The following is a 22,832-nucleotide window of genomic DNA, read 5'->3' on the forward strand; positions in this document are numbered from 1 at the left end:
TGTTAATATTGAGCTAAGATCTTTAGGGCACTTCTGCAGAATTTTAGCCTCCCCACGGTGGGCGTGAGAGGAACGGGGGGCAACGGGGGGTTTAAAATCAGTAAAAATGACTTAAGCGCGACAGGTTTTGGGACTTGCGAGTAACCGGCTTTGGAGAGGCGGGGCAGTGATTATAATATCTATAATATATTTTCTGTTGTGATTATAACATCTAAATGAGGCACCGCTCCTCAGCTACTGGGAGCCATTTGTATTTAACGGTGGCGGTCCGTGTTTCGCAGGGCTTGGGAATCCTGGCAGCTACCGGGAGGCGGGAGCTGCCGGCTCCAGCAGGTTAGTGCTGTTCCGGCACTGCTCGTGGGTCAGGAGGAGCAGGAGTGTTTCCCCCACCGCGCCCCCCCCCCACCCCCGCAGCCCCCCAAGTAAATCTTCTGCTGCCATCTCTCCCCTCGCCCCCCATCCACGATGGGCCAACACCCACCCCCCGCATTCTCTCCCCAGCGCGATCTCAATCTCTTCCCCCTCGCGTTCAGCCGACCCCTCCCCATGATCTGCCCCCCCACCACGATCTCTCCCCCATGCAATCTCTCATAAAAACATAGAAGATAGGAGCAGGAGTAGGCCATTCGGCCCCTCAAGCCTGCTCCGCCATTCAATGAGATCATGGCTGATCATCCAAATTCAGTACCCTGTCCCTGCCTTCTCCCCATATCCCTTGATCCCTTTAGCCTTAAGAAATATATCCAACTCTTTCTTGAATATACTTAATGAACTGGCCTCAACTGCCTTCTGTGGTAGAGAATTCCACAGGTTCACCACTCTCTGGGTGAAGAAATTCCTCCTCATCTCTGTCCTAAATGGCTTACCCCTTATCCTTAGACTGTGACCCCTGGTTCTGGACTCCCTGACCATCGGGAACATCCTTCCAGCATCTAGTCTGTCTAGTCCTGTTAGAATTTTATAAGTTTCGATGAGATCCCCTCTCATTCTTCTAAACTCCAGCGAGTATAAGCCCAATCGACCCAATCTCTCCTCATACGTCATTCCTGCCATCCCAGGTATCAGCCTGGTGAATCTTCGCTGCACTCCTTCAATGGCAAGAACATCCTTCCTCAAATAAGGCGACCAAAACTGCACACAATACTCAAGATGTGGTCTCACCAAGGCCCTGTACAACTGCAGCAAGACATCCTTGTTCCTGTACTCAAACCCTCTTGCTACGAAGGCCAACATACCATTTGCCTTCTTAACCGCCTGCTGCACCTGCATGCTTACTTTCAGCAACTGGTGCACAAGGACGGCCAGGTCTCATTGCACTTCCCCTTCTCCCAATCTATTGCCATTCAGATAATAATCTGCCTTCCTGTTTTTGACACCAAACTGGATAACCTCGCATTTATCCACGTTGTATTGCATCTGCCATGCTTCTGCCCAATCACCCAACCTGTCCAAATCATACTGGAGTTTCTCGGCATCCTCCTCACAGCACACACGCCCACCCAGCTTTGTGTCGTCTGCAAACTTGGAGATATTACATCTAGTTCCCTCGTCCAGATCATTAATATATATTGTGAATAGCTGGGGTCCAAGAACCGATCCCTGCGGTACCCCACTAGTCACTGCCTGCCACTCAGAAAAAGACCCGTTTATTCCAACTCTTTGCTTCCTGTCTGCCAACCAGTTCTCTATCCAAGTCAATACCTTGCCCCCAATCCCATGTGCCTTAACTTTACACGCTAATCTCTTATGCGGGACCCTATCGAAAGCCTTTTGAAAATCCAAATACACCACATCCACTGGTTCTCCCTTATCTATTTTACCAGTTACATCCTCAAAAAATTCCAGTAGATTAGTCAAGCACGATTTACCTTTTGTAAATCCATGTTGACTTTGTCCGATCTGGTCACTTTTCTCCAAGTGCTCTGCTATTACATCCTTTATAATGGACTCTAGCATTTTCCCCACTACCGATGTCAGGCTTACTGGTCTGTAATTCCCCGTTTTCTCTCTACCACCCTAGCGTCCTCCCCCGCATGATCGCAATCTCTTCCCCCTCGCGTTCAGCCGACCCCTCCCCATGATCTTCCGCCCTCCGCTCACGTTCTCTCCCCCACGATCTCAATCTGTCTTCCACCCCCCCATGATCTCTCCTCCTTCCCCCCCCCACAGCGATCATCTGACCCCTCCCCACAATCTCACCTTCACCACCCCCCGCCCCCCCACCACACACACACCCTCCCTCCCACCCACCCACCTCACCGCCCCGATCTTCTCCGATCGCCGGGAACCGTCTCCGGGCTGTAACCTTCCACCACAGGCTTTCTCTCAACCTGGCCGGCTGCCGGGCGGGAAATGGAGTTAAAAAAAAACTGCACATGGTGGCCTGCTGTTAAATTCGGCAGGATCCCCGCGTTCCCGGTCGCAGACACGCTACCCCGCTTCCACCCCCCCCGTAAATATCTTGGTAATGCAGTTGCGATATATGGTGTATATTACATGCTTGCCTGATTTTTTATATATTTATTTTGATTATTCATCCAAAGCACTTCGAACTCTTAAAGCCTCACAGTTGCAAAATGCCTGGGACGTTACATTTAGTGGGTTCGCTGTTGCATTTTCGGTTGCGCATCTACAATTCCTACAGATATACAGGTCAAAAATCAGGTGACGAAGAGATAAAGCAAGACAGAGTTCCACACTGCCCAGGTAATGGGACACCTCGACCTGGCCAGAGGATGTTGAATGTAAAAAGGCGAGCAGCTGTTTAAGAATCCCTCTTGAAAGAAATGAATCAAAGGGAAACCGGTCTGGAGCTTACAATATATTTTGTATAGGTATCACTTTAGTCACTTGAGCACCAACATGCTGCTTATGATACATACAGTTTACAAAGAATGGGAGAGCCATGCCTTTCGATCAATCAAACCCCCGCTCCCTCCCCCCACACACAAAAAGGCTTTCACCGAGAAACAGGAACAAAAAAGTATTTCCGAGGAATTCGCTTACCAAGTTGGGCACAACCGTCACCTAAAAAGGGAGATTTAGCAATAAAACAGGAGTGATCAGCCGCAGAGTGTGGCTGGCAGGTCTTCGCGGCGATGGATAATAAATTACTGAGGTTGCAGCGTGAGCATACGGTCGGGAGACGAAGCTCGCGGGTATGCACGCTTTTTTAGACTTATTCAGGAGTAATTAAGAGATTTTAGTAGCACCACTTTTTTTTTAAGTCAGCTACGGTGAGCTGCGGACTTACACCTACTAGCAGTTCTTGGGACGCTTATTATTTATTTATTTTTATTTTATTTTTTTTAAAAACTGTACGAGAGATGCTCGGCACTTTTATGCGACGTTATTCTTCTCACGGGTCGGGGGAAGGTTTTACTTGAAGTTGCCGAGCTGGATGGCCGCTCGGTTCATGGCGCAGCGGAAGGTAATGGGCTGGATCTCCCAGTACGGGACAGGGTTGTTGAAGAGGCTTATCCCCGCGTAGAGGTTCTTCTTGGAGTAATAATCACGCCCGCAGAAGTCGTTAACGCCCACGGCCGGGATCCGGTTGTTATGGAGGTAAACCACCTGCGAGCAAAAGGAAACCAAAGTGTTGGCGAGAGCAACGCTAAATCAGTGAAAAGAAAGTGCGTTTGAATAGCACCTTTCACCACCTCAGGATGTCCCAAAGCGCTTTACAGCCAATTAAGTACTTTTTTAAAAAGCATTGTCACTGTTGTGATGTAGGAAACGCAGCAACCAATTTGTGCACAGCAAGCTCCCACAAACAGCAATGAGATAATGACCAGGTCATATGTCGCCCCCTCCTTACCTCTGTAACCTCCGCCAGCCCGACAACCCTCCGAGATCTCTACGCTCCTCCTATTCTGGCCTCTCGTGGGTCATCGACTTCCTTCGCCCCACCATCGGCGGCCGTGCCTTCAGCCGTCCAGACCCTGAGCTCTGGGATTCCCTCCCTAAATCTCTCCGCCTCGCTCTTCTCCTTTGAGACGCTCCTTAAAACCTATCTCTCTGACCAAGCCTTTGGTCACCTGCCCTAATAGCCCCTTATGTGGCTCGGTGTCAATTTTTTAGTCTGATTTCACTCCTGTGAAGCATCATGGGTGTTTTTATTACGTGAAAGGCGCTATATAAATGCAAAAATCAGTTTTTTAGTGATGTTGATTGAGGGATAAATATTGGCCCAGGACACTGAGGAGAACTCCCCCTGCTCTTCTTCGAAATAGTGCCGTGGGATCTTTTACGTCCACCTGAGAGAGCAGACGGGGCCTCAGTTTAACATCTGCATGTGAAAGACGGCAGCTTCGACAGTGCAGCACTCCCTCAGCACTGCATTGGAGTGTCAGCCTAGATTTTTGTGCTCAAGTCTCTGGAGTGGGGCGTGAACCCACAACCTTCTAACTCACAGGCGAGAGTGCTGCGCACTGAGCCACAGCTGACAACTGGTGCGGAGAAATAATCTGGAACATCGCGGGTGAAGGTCTTTCGAGATCCCACATGACTGGTGTGGACACCCACCATGGTACATTGAGAATTTGAATTCATTTTAAGAAACCTGGAAATGAAAGGCTGGCACCAGTAAAAGTGACCCTGAAGCTGCCGGATTATCGCAAGAACCTAACTGGTTCACTAATGTCCTTTAGAGAAGGAAACCTGCCATTCTTACCCAGTCTGGCCTATATGTGGCTCCAGAGTAATGTGGGTGACTCTTAACTGCCTGCTGAAGTGGCCCAGAAAGCCACTCAGTTGTATCAGAGGGGCATCTCGGGATGAGTATCGTTGCCAGCGATGCCCATATCCAGGAATGAATATAAAGAAAATGGGGGGAGAAAATGCGTATCGCCCCATTTGGGGGGCGGTAACATCCGGGAAGGCAGGACGTTTTGCGCCAGATGCGGAAGTTCCGCCTCGCTGGCTAAATTTGGGTTACCGCCCCCGGAAGGAAGTGGAGCGATAAATCAAGCGCTCCACTTCCTTCCTGGGGCGGGAGGGGGGCGCGCGGCTCGGCATCGCTGCGCACTGGGCCGTGTATCGCTGCCGCGTACAAGGGGCTCATCCCTCAGTTAAAGCTGCATACTCTGCTACAGAAGAAGCCACCGACCTGGACCAGCGGGGAGCGGGAGTGCTGAGCGATCGCGGCACCGAACCCACCAAAAAACCACCACCGGAGCAGCAACGAAAACGGTACATTTTTTTCAACAGCAGCCGGCAACCTCCCCTTTAATTTTCGCCCGGTAGTGGCCGGCCATCCAGTGCGCGTCCCCTGAAGCTGTCGCTGTCATCGCCCGGCACGGCTTCAGGGGGAGATACCCAATTTAGGGGTCTGATGACGTCACGATCTCCGGGCGCAGGGGATCGCGGCGCAACACCGTAGCACCGCCGCTAAACTCTCACCAAATATGGTGGGAGTCGTTAGCAGCGCCGCATCCGGTCGCAAAGTCGTTTGCGCCCCCGGGGGACGTTAATGGAAGGCACAAATGACCCGAATTTCTCCCCCTTGGTCTTTTAATGCTCCTCCTAAAAATTCTGATCGGTCCATAAAATAGCCAGATAACATAAACAGACTGAACACCGGACCATTAACATAAATACATCACAGTTTGCCATGTTTTTTGTCTACACACCTGGATGTATCGAAGGTCAGCCAAGCCACCAGGCACTTTGACTAGTGCATTGTTGTCCAGGTGGAGCTCTCTCAGGTACGGTGCGTTATCCAGTGAGCCATTGTCCACAGTGATGATCTCATTGAAACTCAAGCCCAGTCTGCAATGGTGGGAGTGAATTAGAACGCTATTGTAAACATGCCGCAAAAGCTTACAAGTTGATCACTGACGGGCAATTTTTAGGAACCTAAATATTGCCAGGACCCCACGGAGAACTCCCCTGCTCTTCTTCGGAATAGTGCCACGGGATCTTTTACATCCACCTGAGAGGGCAGACGGGGCCCTGGTTTAATGTGTCATCTGAAAGACGGCACCCCCGACAGTGCAGCACTCCCTCAGCACCGCACTGGAGTGTCAGCCGAGATTCTTGCACTCAAGGGTTTGGTTACAGAGATAGGGAAGGGGCGAGGCCATGGAGGGATTTGGGAACATCTAAGGACAAAACCCCCACCCTACCCCCATGGTGATCCTGACCACCTCCGTTTGCCTGCTGCATGGACAACGTGGACCACTTTCCATACCTTGGGAGCCTACTGTCAATAAGGGCAGACGTCGATGACGAAGTCCAACACCGCCTTCAGTGTGCCAGTGCAACCTTCGGTCGTCTGAGGAAGAGAGTGTTTGAAGACCAGGATCTCAAACCCGGCATTAAGCTCATGGTCTACAGAGCGGCAGTGATACCTGCCCTGCTGAATGCCTCAGAGACATGGACCATGTACAGCAGGCACCTCAAAGCACTGGAGAGGTACCACCGACGCTGCCTCTGCAAGATCCTGCAAATCCATTGGGAGGATAGGCGCACCAACGTCAGTGTTCTCACTCAGGCCAACATCCCCAGCATCGAAGCTTTGACCACGCTCGATCAGCTCCGATGGACAGGTCACATCGTCCAATGGACGGGTCACAACGCACGCATGCCCGATACGAGACTCCCAAAACAAGTGCTCTACTCGGAGCTCCGACACGGCAAGAGAGCCGCCGGTGGGCACAGAAAATGTTTCAAGGACACCCTCAAAGCCTCCTTGAAAAAGTGTAACATCCCCACCGACACCTGGGAATCTCTGGCCCAAGACCGCACAAAGTGGAGGAGAAGCATCCGGGAAGGCGCCGAACAGCTCGAGTCTCTTCACCGGGAGCAAGCGGAAGCCAAGCGCAGGCAGCGCAAGGAGCGCACGTCAACCCAAGCACCCCACCCACCCGCCCCTTCAACCACCGTCTGCCCCACCTGTGACAGAGACTGTAGGTCTCGCATTGGACTCATCAGTCACCTGAGAACTCATTTTTAATGTGGAAGCAAGTCATCCTCGGTTCCGAGGGACTACCTAAGAAGAAGATCCTGACCACCTCTGTTTGCCTGTTGCAAGGGGTCATATAACAGTATCAATAATGACCCACGAGCTGGCCACTTGACTGCCTAGCTGGGCAGGGGAGATATGTCAAAGCTTACAAAATGGAGGAGAAATAATTTTTTTTTTAAATCAGCCACTTAAACAGTTAACGAAACTTGGAAGAAGATACTCTGATACTAGAATTAGATGTCCTTTTCAGTACAGTAGGATGTAGTACGCCTGGCGAGCACCTAGGCAGCTGAAGGCACGGCCGCCAGTGGTGGAGCGATGAAAATCGGGGATGCGCGAGAGGTCAGAATTGGAGGAGCGCAGAGATCGCGGAGGGTTGTGGGGCTGGAGGAGGTTACAGAGCTAGGGAGGGGAGAGGCCATGGAGGGATTTAAAAATCGGGATTTAAGCAACGGTAAGTCGCTGCTTCAATTCCGCTCACGATTTCAATCCCGCTACCGCCGCATTTTTAAGCGCCATGGGAATCGCGCCGTCTCTCTTTCAACTGAATGAGAGCAGCGCCACAGGAGGTCCACTAATGGTATTACAAAAACATTATTATGCAACTTACTGTATGCATAAGATATACACGACACTGCGTATTGTATAGGAGATAGACAATCAGATCAACAGATATCGAATTCTGACAGGATCAAATTCTTGGCAATAATAACTTCGGACAGAGAACTCAGGAGATCTAGTGGGGGGAGGGAGGGGAAATAAATGAGTCAAAATGAGTCACATGAGAGTTACCATAAACCCCTATTTCTATAACGCCTTTAATATCGTAAAACGTCCCAAGGCACTGCACAGGAGCGATTATCAAACAAACATTTGACACCGAGCCACATAAGGAGATATTAGGACAGGTCAAAGCTTGGCCAAAGTCGCAGGTTTTAAGGAGCATCTTAAAGGAGGAGAGAGAGGCGGAGAGAGGTTTAGGGAGGGAATTCCAGAGCTTAGGGCCTCGGCAGCTTAAGGCACGGCGGCCAATGGTGGAGCGATGAAAAACGAGGATGCACAAGAGGCCAGGACTGGAGGAGCGCAGAGATCTGGGAGGGCTGTGGGACTGGAGGTGGTTCCAAAGGTAGGGAGGCCATCGGACAACGAGCTTCGGTTTCCATTTACCTGACCAAGTTGTGCAGACCCTTCAGCGAATCAGCTTTCATGCGGGTGATTTTGTTGCCGTCCAGATGAATTTCGGACAGAGTACTCGGGAGATCTAGAGGGGGGGAGGGAGGGGAAATAAATGCGTCAAAATGAGTCACTGAGAGTTACCATAAACCCCTGGGGGGGCTAAAGGCTGGTCCACAAACTTTCTGTCACCTAAAATATTACAGGAGAGGGTGATTCCAACACCCCTGCGCTCCTGGCAAGGAGCAGCGCTGGGACCACAGCTGGGATATTAGTGGGGGGAGCAGCCTGTGGTTCCCAGGATGTGCTTCCTGCCTTCCAGGAAATGTTGGGATTGTCAAATCACCCCTCGTCGTTATCAGTCGGGTCATTTGAACGCTCCGCCCCCATCATTCCGTGCAAACAAATTGTTGATGAACTTGTGCAGCAAACAAACATACATCATCAGACCAATCGGAAGAAAGAAAGACAGCGCCTTTCACAACCTCAGGACGTCCCAAAGCACTTTACAGCCAATGAAGTATTTACTTTGAAGTGCAGTCACTGTTGTAATGTGGGAAACGCGGCAGCCAATTTGCGCACAGCAAGCTCCCACAAACAGCAATGTGATAATGACCAGATCATCTGTTTTTTTTAGTGATGTTGGTTGAGGGATAAATATTGCCCAGGACACCGGGGAGAACTCCCCTGCTTTTCTTCGAAATAGTGCCATGGGATCTTCTGCCTCCACCTGAGAGAGCAGAGGGGGCCTCGGTTTAACATAAATACTAATGTAGAGTCTAAGGATTGGCCTGGATTCTCCAGGAATGGAAAGTCAACCTCCAGGACACTACTGCTAGCAACACCCGGAAAAAAAAAATCACAAGGGGCAGTAAATAAATTGTGTGTCTTTTTTCATTTTCTTTGAACACTTTTGTTTATTAGTTCTCAAAATATTGGAGATGGGGTGGGGAGGTGGGGCTGTTTGACTGGCAGTCCAGCATCATCCAATCGGGTAACGATTGGCCGTGGGAAGGCGGGGCGTCGCGAGGATGGGCGTGTCCGATGACCAATGGCGGGAGCCTGGGGGCGGGGCGATTGGAGGTCATGTGGTGAATCCTCCAGGAATACGTCCAATCAGTGTTGGAGACTCTAGTTCCTCCGTATAAACCCCCATCAGACTGTGGAGGCACCCAGATGAAGAGGGGAGGGGAAAAAAATCACGTTAAGAAATGAAAGGTAGGAAAGATTGCGAGGGCGTTCCACCATAATTCACAGAGCACGTGCATAAAATGACACTGATTACCTGTACAGTGAAGATCTTCAATATCTGGGCCTGGAGTTCCTCCTTACACCCAAAATTACACCCAAAGCTGTGCCCATTTTGCTGACATCAAGTTACGCCCAAGTATCAACAACAACTTGCATTTATATAGCGTCTTTAACATGGCAAAATATCCCAGGGCGCCTCACAGAAACATTATCAAACAAAATTTGACACCGAGCCACATAAGGAGCTATTAGGGCAGGTGAAAGGAGGTAGGTTTTAAGGAGTGTCTTAAAGGAGGAAAGAGAGGTAGAGAGGTGCAGGGAGGGAATTCCAGAGCTTAGGACCTAGGCAACTGAAGGCACCACCACTAATGGTGGAGCGATGAAAATCGGAGATGGGCAAGAGGCCAGAAATGGAGGAGCGCCGAGATCTCAGAGGGTTGTAGAGGTTGGAGGCAGTTACAGAGATAGGGAGGGGCGAGGCCATGGAGGGATTTGAAAACAAGGATGAGAATTTTAAAAATCGAGGTGTTGCCGGACCGGGAGCCAATGTCGGTCAGCGAGCACAGTGGGTGAACGGGACTTGTTGCGAGTTAGTGTTTTGGATGAGCTCAAGTTTATGGAGGGTGCAAGGTGGGAGGTCGGCCAGGAGAGTGTTGGAATAGTCAAGTCTGGATGTAATAAAGACATGGATGAGAGTTTCAGCAGCAGATGAGCTGCTTACGGAGGTGGAAGTAGGCGGTCTTGGTGATGGAGACAATATGGGGTCGGAAGCTCAGTTCAGGGTCAAATAGGACACCAAGGTTGTGAATAGTATTGTCCCAATCTTGTTAGAATATGCCTGAACTTAAAATGGACAGTGTAAACAATTGGGTCCCAAGGAAGGTGCCGAACCCACAATATATGCTTACTGCAATTATATAGGGCCCTGGTGAGACCACACCTGGAGTATTGTGTACAGTTTTGGTCTCCTTACCTAAGGAAGGATATACTTGCCATAGAGGGAGTGCAACGAAGGTTCACCAGACTGGGAAGGGGAGATTGTCCTATGAGGACAGATTGAGTAGATTAGGCCTAAATTCTCTAGAGTTTAGAAGAATGAGAGGTGATCTCATTGAAACATACTAAATTCTTACAGGGCTTGGCAGGGTAGATAAAGGGAGAATGTTTCCACTGGCTGGGGAGTCTAGAACCAGGGGTCACAGTCTCAGAATAAGGGGGCGGCCATTTAGGACTGAGATAAGGAGAAATTTCTTCACTCAGAGGGTGGTGAATCTTTGGAATTGTCTACATTGAAACAGAAACATAGAAAAATAGGAGCAGGAGTAGGCCATTCGGCTCTTCGAGCCTGCTCCGCCATTCAATATGATCATGGCTGATCCTCTATCTCAATACCATATTCCCGCCCTCTCCCCATACCCCTTGACGCCTTTTATGCCTACCCCAGAGGGCTGTGGAGGCTCAGTCGTTGAGTATATTCAAGACAGAGATCGATAGATTTTTGAATATTAAGGGAATCAAGGGATTTGGGGATAGTGCAGGAAGGTGGAGTTGAGGTAGAAGATCAGCCATGATCTTGTTGAATGGCAGAGCAGGCTCGAAGGGCCGAATGGCCCACTCCTGCTCCTATTTCTTATGTTCTTATATTCCTTCTTTGGGTCTTAAAATTTAAATTTCATCTTATTTCACCATCATTCATGCACATCAGGCACAGCGTGTTTAAGGACCTGCAATAGGGGAAGCTTTTCAATTTTTAATGTGGTTTGTCCTGCTGCGGTCAAAAACCATTCAAAGGAACAGAAGTTACAGAGTGGGTCTCAGTGAGGATACATTGGGCAGGATTTTCATTGGGCCATGGAGGCGGGATTGGAGGCGTGTGGGGGTTTAAAATCCCGAAATCAGGGGGGGCACGAACCCATCCCACCCCCAACCCGCCTCCATGCCAGTTTCAAAGGAGGCGGGTACCCGTCCCGCACTGGGACCCACCTCCCCGAGGCGGGAAGGGGATTAGTGCCAATTAACTGCCTGGTAACAGGTAGTTAACAGGCAGTTTTTAGCCTAATCCCTATTTTCATTGGTGAAATGTGGGATTTCCGACGGCTCCAAACCACGCCAAGTTAGCGAGGCGGGCCGTCGGGATGAAGGGCTTGGAGGGGTAGAGATGTCCGGTGTTCAGGTGAGTGATGGGTGCATGAGTGCAGAGGTAAGTGTGTTTGGTGTGTGTAAAGTGTTTAAAGAAGTTTTACTTACATGTACTTACCTTTACAGCCTTCCTTCCTTCAGATCTCAGGAGTCCCTCATCTCACCGGCACAGAAAGCAGAATGGCCGCGATCTGTCAAAAATTGCAGCATCCGGCTTTCTGTTCCGGGGAGATCTCTAAATCATCCTGAGAGGAAGGAATTAACCTGGAGTACAGATTGTCAGTGTTTGACAGCTTCAAACAGCTGTGAAACGCTGATATTTCATCTGTCAAAAGGTCTTGACAGATGAAATATCAATCTGTGACGTCACCTGTTGCCGGGTGGCCCTTAATTGGCCTGCTGAGCCCGCTGGGCGGGCTCAACAAGGTCAATCAAGTCAAAATCATGTGGGTTGGCTAGAACTCGATGGAGGCGGGACTACAACCCCGAAAGTTGTAGTCCCGCCTCCTACCCACCTCAATGAAAATCCAGCCCATTATTAAAAAACGCTGAAAAAACTGCAATTGAAAGACTGAAAAATTACTTTCTTTCTTGCTGGGCCTGAAAATCTGAGTTGAGAGACCTCCTCCCCTCCCCGCACCCCCCTCCGCCCCCGAACAAACACGATTGGAGGATACTCGCATTTGAGAGTCGGGGGGGGGGGCATGGTCAGTTTTGTGGGCGTAGCTTTGTTCAGACGGAGGGTTTGATGGACAGACATGAAAGATCGAGAGACTTGGGGCATATCGCAGTTCACTTACACTAGAATTCCGCCAAATTTTAAGCCGTGTAGATGGTTTGCGCCCGGATTATGCGGGTGTATCTGGACGCAAATGCGGAGGGAACTCTAGGCCCGGAAAGAGATTATCTACAATCCTAAAGTAGTATCTACACAGCCAATCAGTTGATAGCGTTGCTTACACTGGCACCAACCCGTGTCGAAGGGGTCTTTGCATTGTTGGCAGGCCACCAGAAACGCCCCTCGGAAACTCAGATCCACGCAGATTGCAACTTCCGATTTCAATGGCGAGAGAAAGGTGCGCAGTCCGATCCCGCGTTTCTTAATACCCTCGTATCCCATCGGGGGGCGCAAAGTTGGAAAATCACACCTTCAATTCGGAACAAACCTGAACCTGAGAGAGGTAAGGCTAGAAATGACTGTCGCCAAAGCTAACAGGTGGCCACTTCACACGTTCGAGGGTCATTTCCCTGTCCGCCATTTCTGCGGCGATGTGAACCATTTAAAACAAACGACCGCTTTAAAGTCGCAGATTGGCGAATGGATCAGAACGTGTGTTAATCATCTGTCCACTAATATCGGCAAAAGTAATCCCATTTACTATTTGTTCCCTTCATTCAGCAACAAAATTTCACAACTGTGCACTGTCTTGTAAATTAAATCATCGAATCACACAGCACCGAAGGCCATTCGGCCTGTCGTGCCTGTGCCGGCTCTTTGAAAGAGCTCTCCCATTAGTCCCACTCCCCCCTGCTCTTTCCCCAGAGCCCGGCAAATTCTCCCTTTTCAAGTATTTATCCAGTTCCCTTTTGAAAGTTACTACTGAATCTGCTTCCACCGCCCTTTCAGGCAGCGCGTTCCAGATCACAACAACTCTTCTTCTCCTCCTCTGGTTCTTCTGCCAATTACCTTAAATCTGTGTCGTCTGGTTACCGACCCTCCCGCCAATGGAAACTATCTCCTTATTAACTCTATCAAAGCCCCTTCATAATTTTGAACACCTCTATTAAATCTCCCCTTAAACTTCTCTGCTCTAAAGGAGACCAACCCCAGCTTTTCCAGTGGTCACGACTTAACAAGAATTTTGGCAAAATAATGAGAAACTAATTAATAGATAAAAGACTCATTTACAGAGTACTTCACAACAGCTCAGACATAAAGACAGAAAATGCCGGGAACACCCAGCAGGTCAGGCAGCATCTGTAGAGAGAGAAACAGAGTTAACGTTTCAGGTCGATGGCCCTTCGTCAGAGCTGGAAAAAGTTGGGGACGTAACAGGTTTTAAGCGAGTGTAGGGGGAAGGGAGAGGGGGGGAAGAGGAGGAAAGAACAGAAGGGAAGGCCCGTGACAGCTCAGTGCGAGACGTTCTGTAAATGGATTCCCTGGCCACCCTGAATTGGTCCGATTGCTCCGTTCGGTCATTACCTTTGGGAACAGCTGTGAGGGCTGCGTCTGACAGTCGAATGAAGGAAAGCTTTTTCAGTCCGTGAAAAGCACCGCCGTCGATACCCGAGTTTTTCAGGGGGTTGCTGCCCATTTCTGTGGTGGGGAGGGAAAAGAAAAGTTAGATTCGTAGAATCGTATAGCGCAGGAGGAGGCCATTCGGCCCACCGTGCCTGTGCTGGCTCTTTGAAAGAGCGATCCAATTAGCCCCACTCCCCCTGCTCTTTCCCCACAGCCCTGCGAATTTCTCCTTTTCAAGTATTTACCCAATTCCCCTTTTGAAGGTTACAATTGAATCTGCTTCCCCCGCCCTTTCAGTCAACGCATTCCAGTTACATCACTTGTTTGAAATATCAGAAGCTCCAGTATTTAATGTAAGGAACTATAACCAAATGTGGGGTTTTTTGGTCTTGGTGAAGATCAACCAACATCAAAGACACGATGAATCACAGAATCACAGAGAGCTTAAACCACTGATTTAGGCCATTCAGCCCCTCGCGTCTGTTCCGCCATTCAGTTAGACCATGGCTGATTGGTGTCTTAACTCCAGTTACTCGCCTTGGTTCCAGATCGATTAATACCCTGGCCTAACAAAAATCTATCAATTTCAGTTTTGAAATGTTCAATTGACCTCCAGCGTCAACCGCTTTTTGGGGGAAGAGAGTTCCAGATTTCCATTAACCCTTTGTAGTGAGGAAGTGCTTCCTGACATCACCCCTGAACGGCCTGGCTCTAATTTTAAGGCTATGCTCCCTTGTTCTGGACTCCCCCCACCAGTGGAAACAGTTTCTCTCTATCTACCCGATCAACTCCTTTAATCATCTTAAACACGAGGGGGGAAAAATTCAGTATCGCACCGTTTGGGGCGCGATTATCGGCCGTGCGCAAAGTTTAGCGCCTGGCGCTAATTATCGCCTCCGACGGCAAACTTGGCTTTTATCGCCCCTGGAGGTGATTGGAGCGCTAAATCAGGCCCTTCACACCTGTCTTAAGGCGCAAAGGCCGAGGAGCGAGGCGCTACCTCAGAGCGCTGGCGAAGCAAGGAAGGGCAAATCAAAATAAACCTGCAAAGTGCTGCTCAGTACTCAAAACTCCTTCACACAGCGTTGAATCTCTCCAGAAGTCTCTCTCTCTCTCTTTCTCAGAATGCGTGGTGCAAAAATGTCACCAACAAAAATAGGCAGGAAGCGGTCACCTTTAAATAGCGCTCCCCCAGTCCCTTCATGACTGCAAAATGCTCCCCTCAATCTGTCGTTGCTAGCGGCAGGCGGTAAGGCAGGGGATGCCACTCAATATCCGGTCCGGGGCGCTACTCGGCTGACGTCACAATCTGCCGGTGCAGGAGATTGTGGCGGTATTGTTTAGCGCCGCCGCAAAATGTCTAGTTAATTTCGCGAGCGGCGCAAACATCGCTGCGCCCGGGCGCTAGTTGTTTTGCGCCCCATTAGCGCCCTCTTAAGGCATTAACGGGAGGCGCAAACAACTGAATTTTTCCCCCAAGTACTCCAGAAAGATTTGTAATCTAGATATTATCCGGGAGTGCTGGGGGCCTCCGGACTGCACCACAACAGAGAGGGAGAGAGAGAGAGAGCGAGCAATGAAGCAGTGTTGTTGGCGGATTTGCCTTCAGGATCAGGAGCCAGCGCTACTGGCCAAGCATCCTTCCAAATAGACCGAGACACCTGTAGGATGTGTACTGGGCTGCCACATCATTGCTTTGTGAGACCAAATTCTAACTCAAAGAGAGAATTAATAGCGAAGAAACCGCACAAGAACAACAACCTTGGCTCAATATTTATATCTAAATGCAACCCTTCTAGAGTACGGTGTTCAATGTTATTCTCAATATATTAGAGGAAAGATGTAGGGCAGGATTTTCATTGGGCCGTGGAGGCGGAATTGGAGGCATGTGGGGGGTTAAAATCCCGAAATTGGGGGGCACGAACCCATCCTGCCCCCCAACCCACCTCCATGCCAGTTTCAAAGGAGGCGGGTACCCGACCCGCGCTGGGACCCGCCTCCCCGAGGCGGGAAGGGGATTAGTGCCAATTAACTGCCTGTTAACAGGTAGTTAACAGGCAGTTTTTAACCTAATCCCTATTTTTATTGTTGAAGTGTGGGATTCCCGACGGCTCCAAACCACGCCAAGTTAGCGAGGCGGACCGTTGGGTTGAAGGACTTGGAGGGTTCGAGATGTCTGGTGTTCAGGTGAGTGATGGGTGCATGAGTACAGAGGCAAGTGTGTTTGGAGTGTTTAAAGAAGTTTTACTTACCTTTACAGCCTTCCTTCCTTCAGGTCTCGGGAGTCCCTCATCTCACCGGCACAGAAAGCAGAATGGCCGCGATCTGTCAAAAATTGCAGCATTCAGCTTTCTGTTCCGGGGAGATCTCTAAATCATCCTGAGAGGAAGGAATTAACTTAGAGTACAGATTGTCAGTGTTTGACAGCTTCAAACAGCTGTCAAACGCTGATATTTCATCTGTCAAAAGGTCTTGACAGATGAAATTTCAGTCCGTGACGTTACCTGTTGCCGAGTGGCCCTTAATTGGCCTGCTGAGCCCGCTGGGCAGGCTCAACAAGGTCAATCAAGTCAAAATCGCGTGGGTTGGCTACAACTCGATGGAGGCAGGACTACAACCCCGACAGTTGTAGTCCTGCCTCCTACCCGCCTCCTCAATGAAAATCCAGCCCGTAGAGTTACTGGAAGGAGAGCCCAGTGGTGGGTAACCACTAAACTTGGAGGGCCGAGTTATGAGGAAGGATCGTCTATCAATGGGCTTTGCTCTGGAGAGGAGGAGGATGAGAGGGGTCGTGATAGAGGCGTTTGAAATTTCCATAGGTGTGGACATGTTTGGATCCAGGCAAGTTCTTTCATCGGCCCGGGTAGTGAGGTGGCACCGGGTTCGGGCAGGACTCTGGGATAATTTTCCACTAATGAGTCCCGGCCTTTAAGACCCGACTCCCCGGGTTCGTCTCCCACTCCCGGGCTGATGCTCATCATACCCACCCCTCCTCCCCTTTAAAATCGGGGCCGGCATATCAGCACCGTACATTGATTAGATTTAGGTTCATACAGTGGCGCTGGGAGATACCTGGGGGGGGAAAATTGGCTTGAGCCCCCTTTGGGGCGATAACTTTGCTACTTTTAGTGCCCCGAAAAAGTTAGCGCCCCCGCGCCCGAAATTCAATGGTAGCGCCCCAAGCAGGAGGCTACTGGAAGCGCTCCCCCTCCCTCTTGGGGCGCTCCCATTGAATATCGCGGCGCTACGTGCAGCAGCGCCACACGTGTCCGCACGTAGCGCCGCGGTACTGCAGGCCTCCCTCCCCTGATTAAAGGGGTCGGGGGCCCTGCTGGACCACCGGGGAGCGGGGTGCCGGCAAAAGAGCCTGGCATAAGAACATAAGAAGTAGGAGCAGGAGTAGGCCATACGGCCCCTCGGGCCTGCTCCACCATTCAATAGGATCATGGCTGATCTGAACCTAGACTCACGTCCACTTCCCTGCCCGCTCCCCGTAACCCCTAATTCCCTTATCTGCTAGGAAAATGTCTATCTCCATTTTAAATTTATTTAATGTTGCAGCTTCCACAGCTCTCTGGGGTAGCAAATTCCATAGATTTACCACCCTCTGAGTGAAGAAGTTTCTCCTCATCTCAGTTTTGAAAGGGCATCCCCTTATTCTAAGATTATGCCCCCTAGTTCTAGGCTCACCCATCAGTGGAAACATCCTCACCGCATCCACCCGATCAAGCCCCCTCACAATCTTTTATGTTTCGATAAGATCGCCTCTCATTCTTCTGAATTCCAATGAGTAGAGGCCCAACCTACTCAACCTTTCCTCATACGTCAACCCCCTCATCTCTGGAATCAACCGAGTGAACCTTCTCTGAACCGCCTCGAGAGCAAGTATATCTTTTCTTAAATATGGAAACCAAAACTGCACGCAGTATTCCAGGTGTGGCCTCACCAATACCCTGTATAACTGCAGCAAGACTTCCCTGTTTTTATACTCCATCCCCCTTGCAATAAAAGCCAAGATTCCATTGGCCTTCCTGATCACCTGCTGCACCTGCATACTAACTTTTTGTGTTTCATGCACCAGGACCCCCAGATCCCTTTGTACTGTAGCACTTTGCAGTTTCTCTCCATTTAGATAATAACTTGCTCTTTGATTTTTTCTGCCAAAGTGCATAACCTCACACTTTCCAACATTATATTGCATCTGCCAATTCTCTGCCCACTCACTTAGCCTGTCTATGTCCTTTTGAAGGTTTTTTATGTCCTCCTCACTCACTGCTTTCCCTCCCATCTTTGTATCGTCGGCAAACTTGGATATGTTGCACTCGGTCCCTTCCTCCAAATCGTTAATATAGATTGTAAAGAGTTGGGGTCCCAGCACTGGCCCCTGCGGAACACCACTAGTCACTGATTGCCAGCCCGAGAACGAACCATTTATCCCAACTCTTTGTTTTCTGTTAGATAGCCAATCTTCTACCCATGCCAGTATATTACCCCCAATCCCGTGATTTTTTATCTTGATTAGTAATCTTTTGTGTGGAACCTTGTCAAATGCCTTTTGGAAGTCCAAATACACCACATTCACTGGTTCCCCTTTATCCACCCTGTATGTTACATCCTCAAAGAACTCGAGTGGAGTGCTGGGCTGACCGATCGCGGCCGGCACCCCGCAGGAAGAGGCGAGAGGGGGCAGGTGCTGGCAGGCGGCCCCAAAAGAAATGGCAGCCTGGCACCTGCCCTTTAATTTGCGCCGCCCCGGCCGCAAACACGCCCCCCTGACCCTGTCGGACATAGCGTCCGGTGGCAGGTCAGGGGGCGCGAGCCAAGTTTGTGGCCGGAGCGCGAGCAGGGCGCTGGCACGGCGATGACGTCATTGCCGTGGGGCGCTTCTGGCTACCGCCGCCGCTAACCTCCTGCTGAATTTCACGGGAGGCGTTAGCGGCGCCGCGCCCAGGCGCTGGTTGCTTTTCTTGGGGCGTTAACGGGAGGCGCAAAGCAACCAAATTTCTTCCCCCTGGAATATTACACGTCACGGGGAGAATGAGAGAAGGAAACCGTAAAAGTACCTTTAACCATTTTCTTCTTTAGAAAAAAATAATTAACTTTGTAAACCTGAAAACATCAAGTGTAAAAGTCCTTTGTACAAAATCCAGCATCTGCTGCCTTGCAAACTTCATTTGCACTGAACCCAGGTTTTTGCAGCAGATTGTCCATGGCTGTTCCGGGAGCTGGGAAGCACTGGGCCCCTTCAGCTTGTTGTAGCTGGATTCACATTACAGTGGAATTGGAGAGCAATTGACTTCATGACAATGCTTCGAAAATACAAAATCTGAGACTCCAGTGGGATCATTCTACCAACTGGCGGAGCATCGCCCGCCGGGAGTGCCCATCGGAAATTCTGCTGTGGGTTCTCCCATGAATTTCCGATCTGCAGTTGTGAAGAAAAAAAAAACAGGAACCGTTTGCCAAGGATTCCTGACCTACAATCGCCAGACGGGTGAGAATTCGCAGCGGGAGCACTAGATTTGTAAGGATTACCCCTCGCCCTTCCCCCCCCTCTCCCCACCCCGCCACCCCCCTACTTCAAACATTCTCCTGGGAAGCATCAACTGAAGAGAATAAAATTAGTGCCACTGAAAGGAGAGGAAAGTTCGCCCGAATTTGCACGCCGTCGTGTTCAACCTCAGTGACCGGGGGAGGCGGGCAGTCGGCGAGTAGTCGGCGAGTTATACCTAAGGCGTACACCTGCGACAGGTTGTCGAAAGCGTTCTTCTTCACTTTGGTGATTTCGTTCTCGTGGATGCGAAGCTCGTGAAGTGACGAGGGCATGTTTGCTGGGATTTCTTTCAGTAGGTTCTTGGACAGGTAAAGTCTTTGTAACTTCGTCAGAGGCGCGAAGGCTTTGGGATGAACTGTGCCAATTTTGTTGTTAACCAGAATCAAGGCCTGGAAAAGAAGGAAAGCCACTAAAATCAACCCGAGTGTACCAACATATCATTTTATATTGCGTGCATACAACTTATTCTATAAAAATAGCACTACCACCTTAAAGATCAAGCCATGGGCGCCCAGTAAATTATCACCATACCTTGCCGTTCATTTTATTTTTCTATATTGGGTTCATACCTCAAACCCATCTCTGACCAAGGAAATGAGCATCCGCTGCTAAACTTTTATAGAACCTTGGTTAGACCACACTTGGAGTGCTGTGCACAGTTCTGGTCTCCATGTTACAAAAAGGATATAGAGGCACTGGAGAATGTGCAAAAAAGATTTGCTTACAAGAACTGAAAGGTTTTAACTCTCAGGAAAGACTGAACAGGCTGGGGCTCTTTGCTCTAGAAAGGAGAAGGGGTGACCTGATAGAGGTCTTTAAGATTATGAAAGGGTTTGACAGGGTAGACACAGAGAAAATGTTTCCACTTGTGGGGAGTCCAAAACTAAGGGCCATAAATATAAGACAGTCACAAATAAATATAATAAAGAATTCAGGAGAAATTCTTTACCCGGAGAGTGGTGAGAATGTGGAACTCGCTACCACAGGGAGTGGTTGAGGTGAAGAGCATAGATACATTTAAGGGGAGGCTAGATAAACACATGAGGGAGAAAGGAATACAAGGTTAAACTGATAGGATTAGATGAAGAGGGGTGGGAGGCAATGTTCCTGTTAATTTTTTTGAGTGCGTGGCCCCTTTAAGGGGCTGTGCGGCCCAATCAAAATACCGCACGTGCGCAGTTTTCCCCATTAAAAAGCCGGTGAGCCAGCTGCACGGGAGGTCCAGAGAGCTTAGCGGGAACATTGGTGGGAGGAGGCTCATGTGGAGCATAAACACCGGCACGGACCAGTTGGGCTGAATGGCCTGTTTCCGTGCTGTAAAATTCTATGCACTTCTAAAAAAAAACTTCCCCCCACCCCCGCCCTGCTTCTTAGCTGTCTGTAAATTGCCTGATCAGGATACTGCACAAGAAATACATGCTGCCTCTCCTTTTCCACAAGACCCTACCTCTGAGATGTGTCTTGCCTCCGATAAGCAATCAGCTGCTCTTGTGCCACCTTCACCTGAGACCGGGCATCCATGAAGTGGACAATCTCTGATTGGACCTGGAATCCCACTAACCCTAGAGGCTACTTTCAGTAACGACAACAGGAACTGAGAAAAAAACTGGGCGATGAGATAAAACTGCTATTCCTCCCCCCCCGCCCCGCCCCCCCACAATTTCTACACTCCAATAAAGGGTATTTACACTAAATACCTTTTGACAATTGCTTATTAAGTAACCACCTTAGCTCAGTGGTAGAACATTGGCCTCTATGATTCTGAGATTCATCTAAGCCAGAAGGTGGTATGTTCAAGTAGGACTTGAGCACATGATCTAGGTTAACACGTCAGTGGGGTATTGTGGGAGTGCTGTCTCTCAGATGAGATGTTAAACTGAGAGCCTATCTGCTCTCTCAGAGGAATGTAAAAGATCCCATGGTACTATTCAAAGAAGAGCAGCGGCGTTCTCCTGGTGCCCTGGCTAACATTTGTCCCTCAATCATACATCTGCTGATACCTCGTTCAGAATTTATCTTTCGGTCTCCTTAAGTATCCCGAGCGCCCCACACTATTCCTAAAAGAACACGAACAAGCAATCTGTTCCCAGGCCTTTACCAATCCTGTTTTGTGAACGAGCTCCAAGGAAATTCAGGTTAACATAAGAGCATAAGAAATAGGAGCAGGAGTCGGCCATTCGGCCCCTCGAGCCTGCTTCGCCATTCAATAGGATCATGGCTGATCTGATCTTGGCGCCAACTCCACTTTGCTGCCTGTTTCCCATAACCCTTGACTCCCCTGTAGCTCAAATATCTGTCAATCTCCGCCTTGAATATATTCAATGACTCCGCCTCCACAGCTCTCTGGGGTAGAGAATTCCAAAGATTCACGACCCTCTGAGAGAAGAAATTCCTCCTCGTCTCCGTCTTAAATGGGCAACCCCTTATCCTGAAACTATGCCCCCTAGTTCTAGATACCCCCACAAGGGGAAACATCCTCTCAGCATTTACCCTGTCAGGCCCCCTCAGAATCTTATACTGTATGTTTCAATAAGATCACCTCTGGTCCTCCAATTCTTCCTCCCTCCCTCCCTCTCTTTCTCTGGGGTTGCTCCTCACCTTTGCTCAACGTGTCCCCACATGAGCTGGCTGAGATCAGGAACTCACCATGTGGGCAACTATAAAAGAATTACGGGGCGAAGATTTGCTCTGTTTTGCCATTTGTACTGAAATCATGAACGCGAGCAAAAGAGCATTTACGATTCACTGTGGAATCTGCTTCCGGCCCTCCAAATGTGTGTGGGTTTTTTTTTAAAAAAAAGAAAAGTTTATAAATATAACATTGGCACAAAGGATTGCTGGTTCTTTCATTCTGTAGTTTAATGGCCTCTTTCTTCTTAATGCGAGCTAAACCTCTAATTCAAACAAAGCCTGGATTTGGTACAATAAGGCAGACTTTCTGTACGATGCCTATAAACAGTTTTTTGAACTTTGTACACAGGCTGCTGGTACAATCTTTATGAACCCACAGCGGAAACCAGTTAGTGGAGTCTCATCTGCATTTTATTAGAGGCACCTCGGTGTTGGGAGTAAATTAGAGAAATTAAAGCCACGAAGTTGTTGCTTCCTGACTGTGTCCTGGCGAGAGGTTATGATCAGCTGCGTTCAATGGTCTCCACGGGTTCTTATTCCATTAGAACTCGTTACACTTAAACCCTGCCGTAGTGCGCGTTTTATTTTAAACTGAAATGATATGGAAATGCAAGGCCAAGGGACGTACAGGTATCTCAAAGGTGGACTTTGTTTAAGGCCTGGTCATCTCATTAGAAAAAGGGAAACTTTGATTAATTTTTCTGAGGGACTGCTAATGGGGTCATTCTCAACAGGTCTGCGGACACATTTTTTCTCAAATAGCTTTAATTGTCCCCACCTCTGGTCTTCAGTGAACAAAAAAAGGAGTTGCTTGATATCAAGCAGGCTTTGAAATGGCTACATCAAATATTGAAGACCTGGAACTGCCGATGGAG

General features: G+C 49.4%; 1 protein-coding gene across 2 annotated transcripts in view; it reads right to left on the bottom strand.

The window, feature by feature from the left end:
- Window positions 1-2,808: 2,808 nt before the first annotated feature.
- The window catches only part of dcn (decorin), a 67,092-nt gene continuing 47,068 nt past the window's right edge, over window positions 2,809-22,832 (bottom strand). For both annotated transcript variants that reach the window (XM_086009491.1, XM_086009492.1), the window contains exons 4-8: window positions 19,502-19,715; window positions 13,734-13,847; window positions 8,135-8,228; window positions 5,631-5,769; window positions 2,809-3,573 (exon numbers count right to left, since the gene is read on the bottom strand). In XM_086009491.1, the coding sequence (XP_085865617.1) occupies window positions 3,379-3,573; window positions 5,631-5,769; window positions 8,135-8,228; window positions 13,734-13,847; window positions 19,502-19,715 (756 nt within the window). In that variant the 3' untranslated portion in view covers window positions 2,809-3,378. The remainder of the gene's footprint in view (window positions 3,574-5,630; window positions 5,770-8,134; window positions 8,229-13,733; window positions 13,848-19,501; window positions 19,716-22,832) is intronic.

The sequence above is a fragment of the Somniosus microcephalus genome, chromosome 16, assembly GCF_052327205.1.
Source record: "Somniosus microcephalus isolate GS21.2 chromosome 16, FLI_Smic_1.0, whole genome shotgun sequence".
Lineage (NCBI taxonomy): Eukaryota > Metazoa > Chordata > Chondrichthyes > Squaliformes > Somniosidae > Somniosus > Somniosus microcephalus.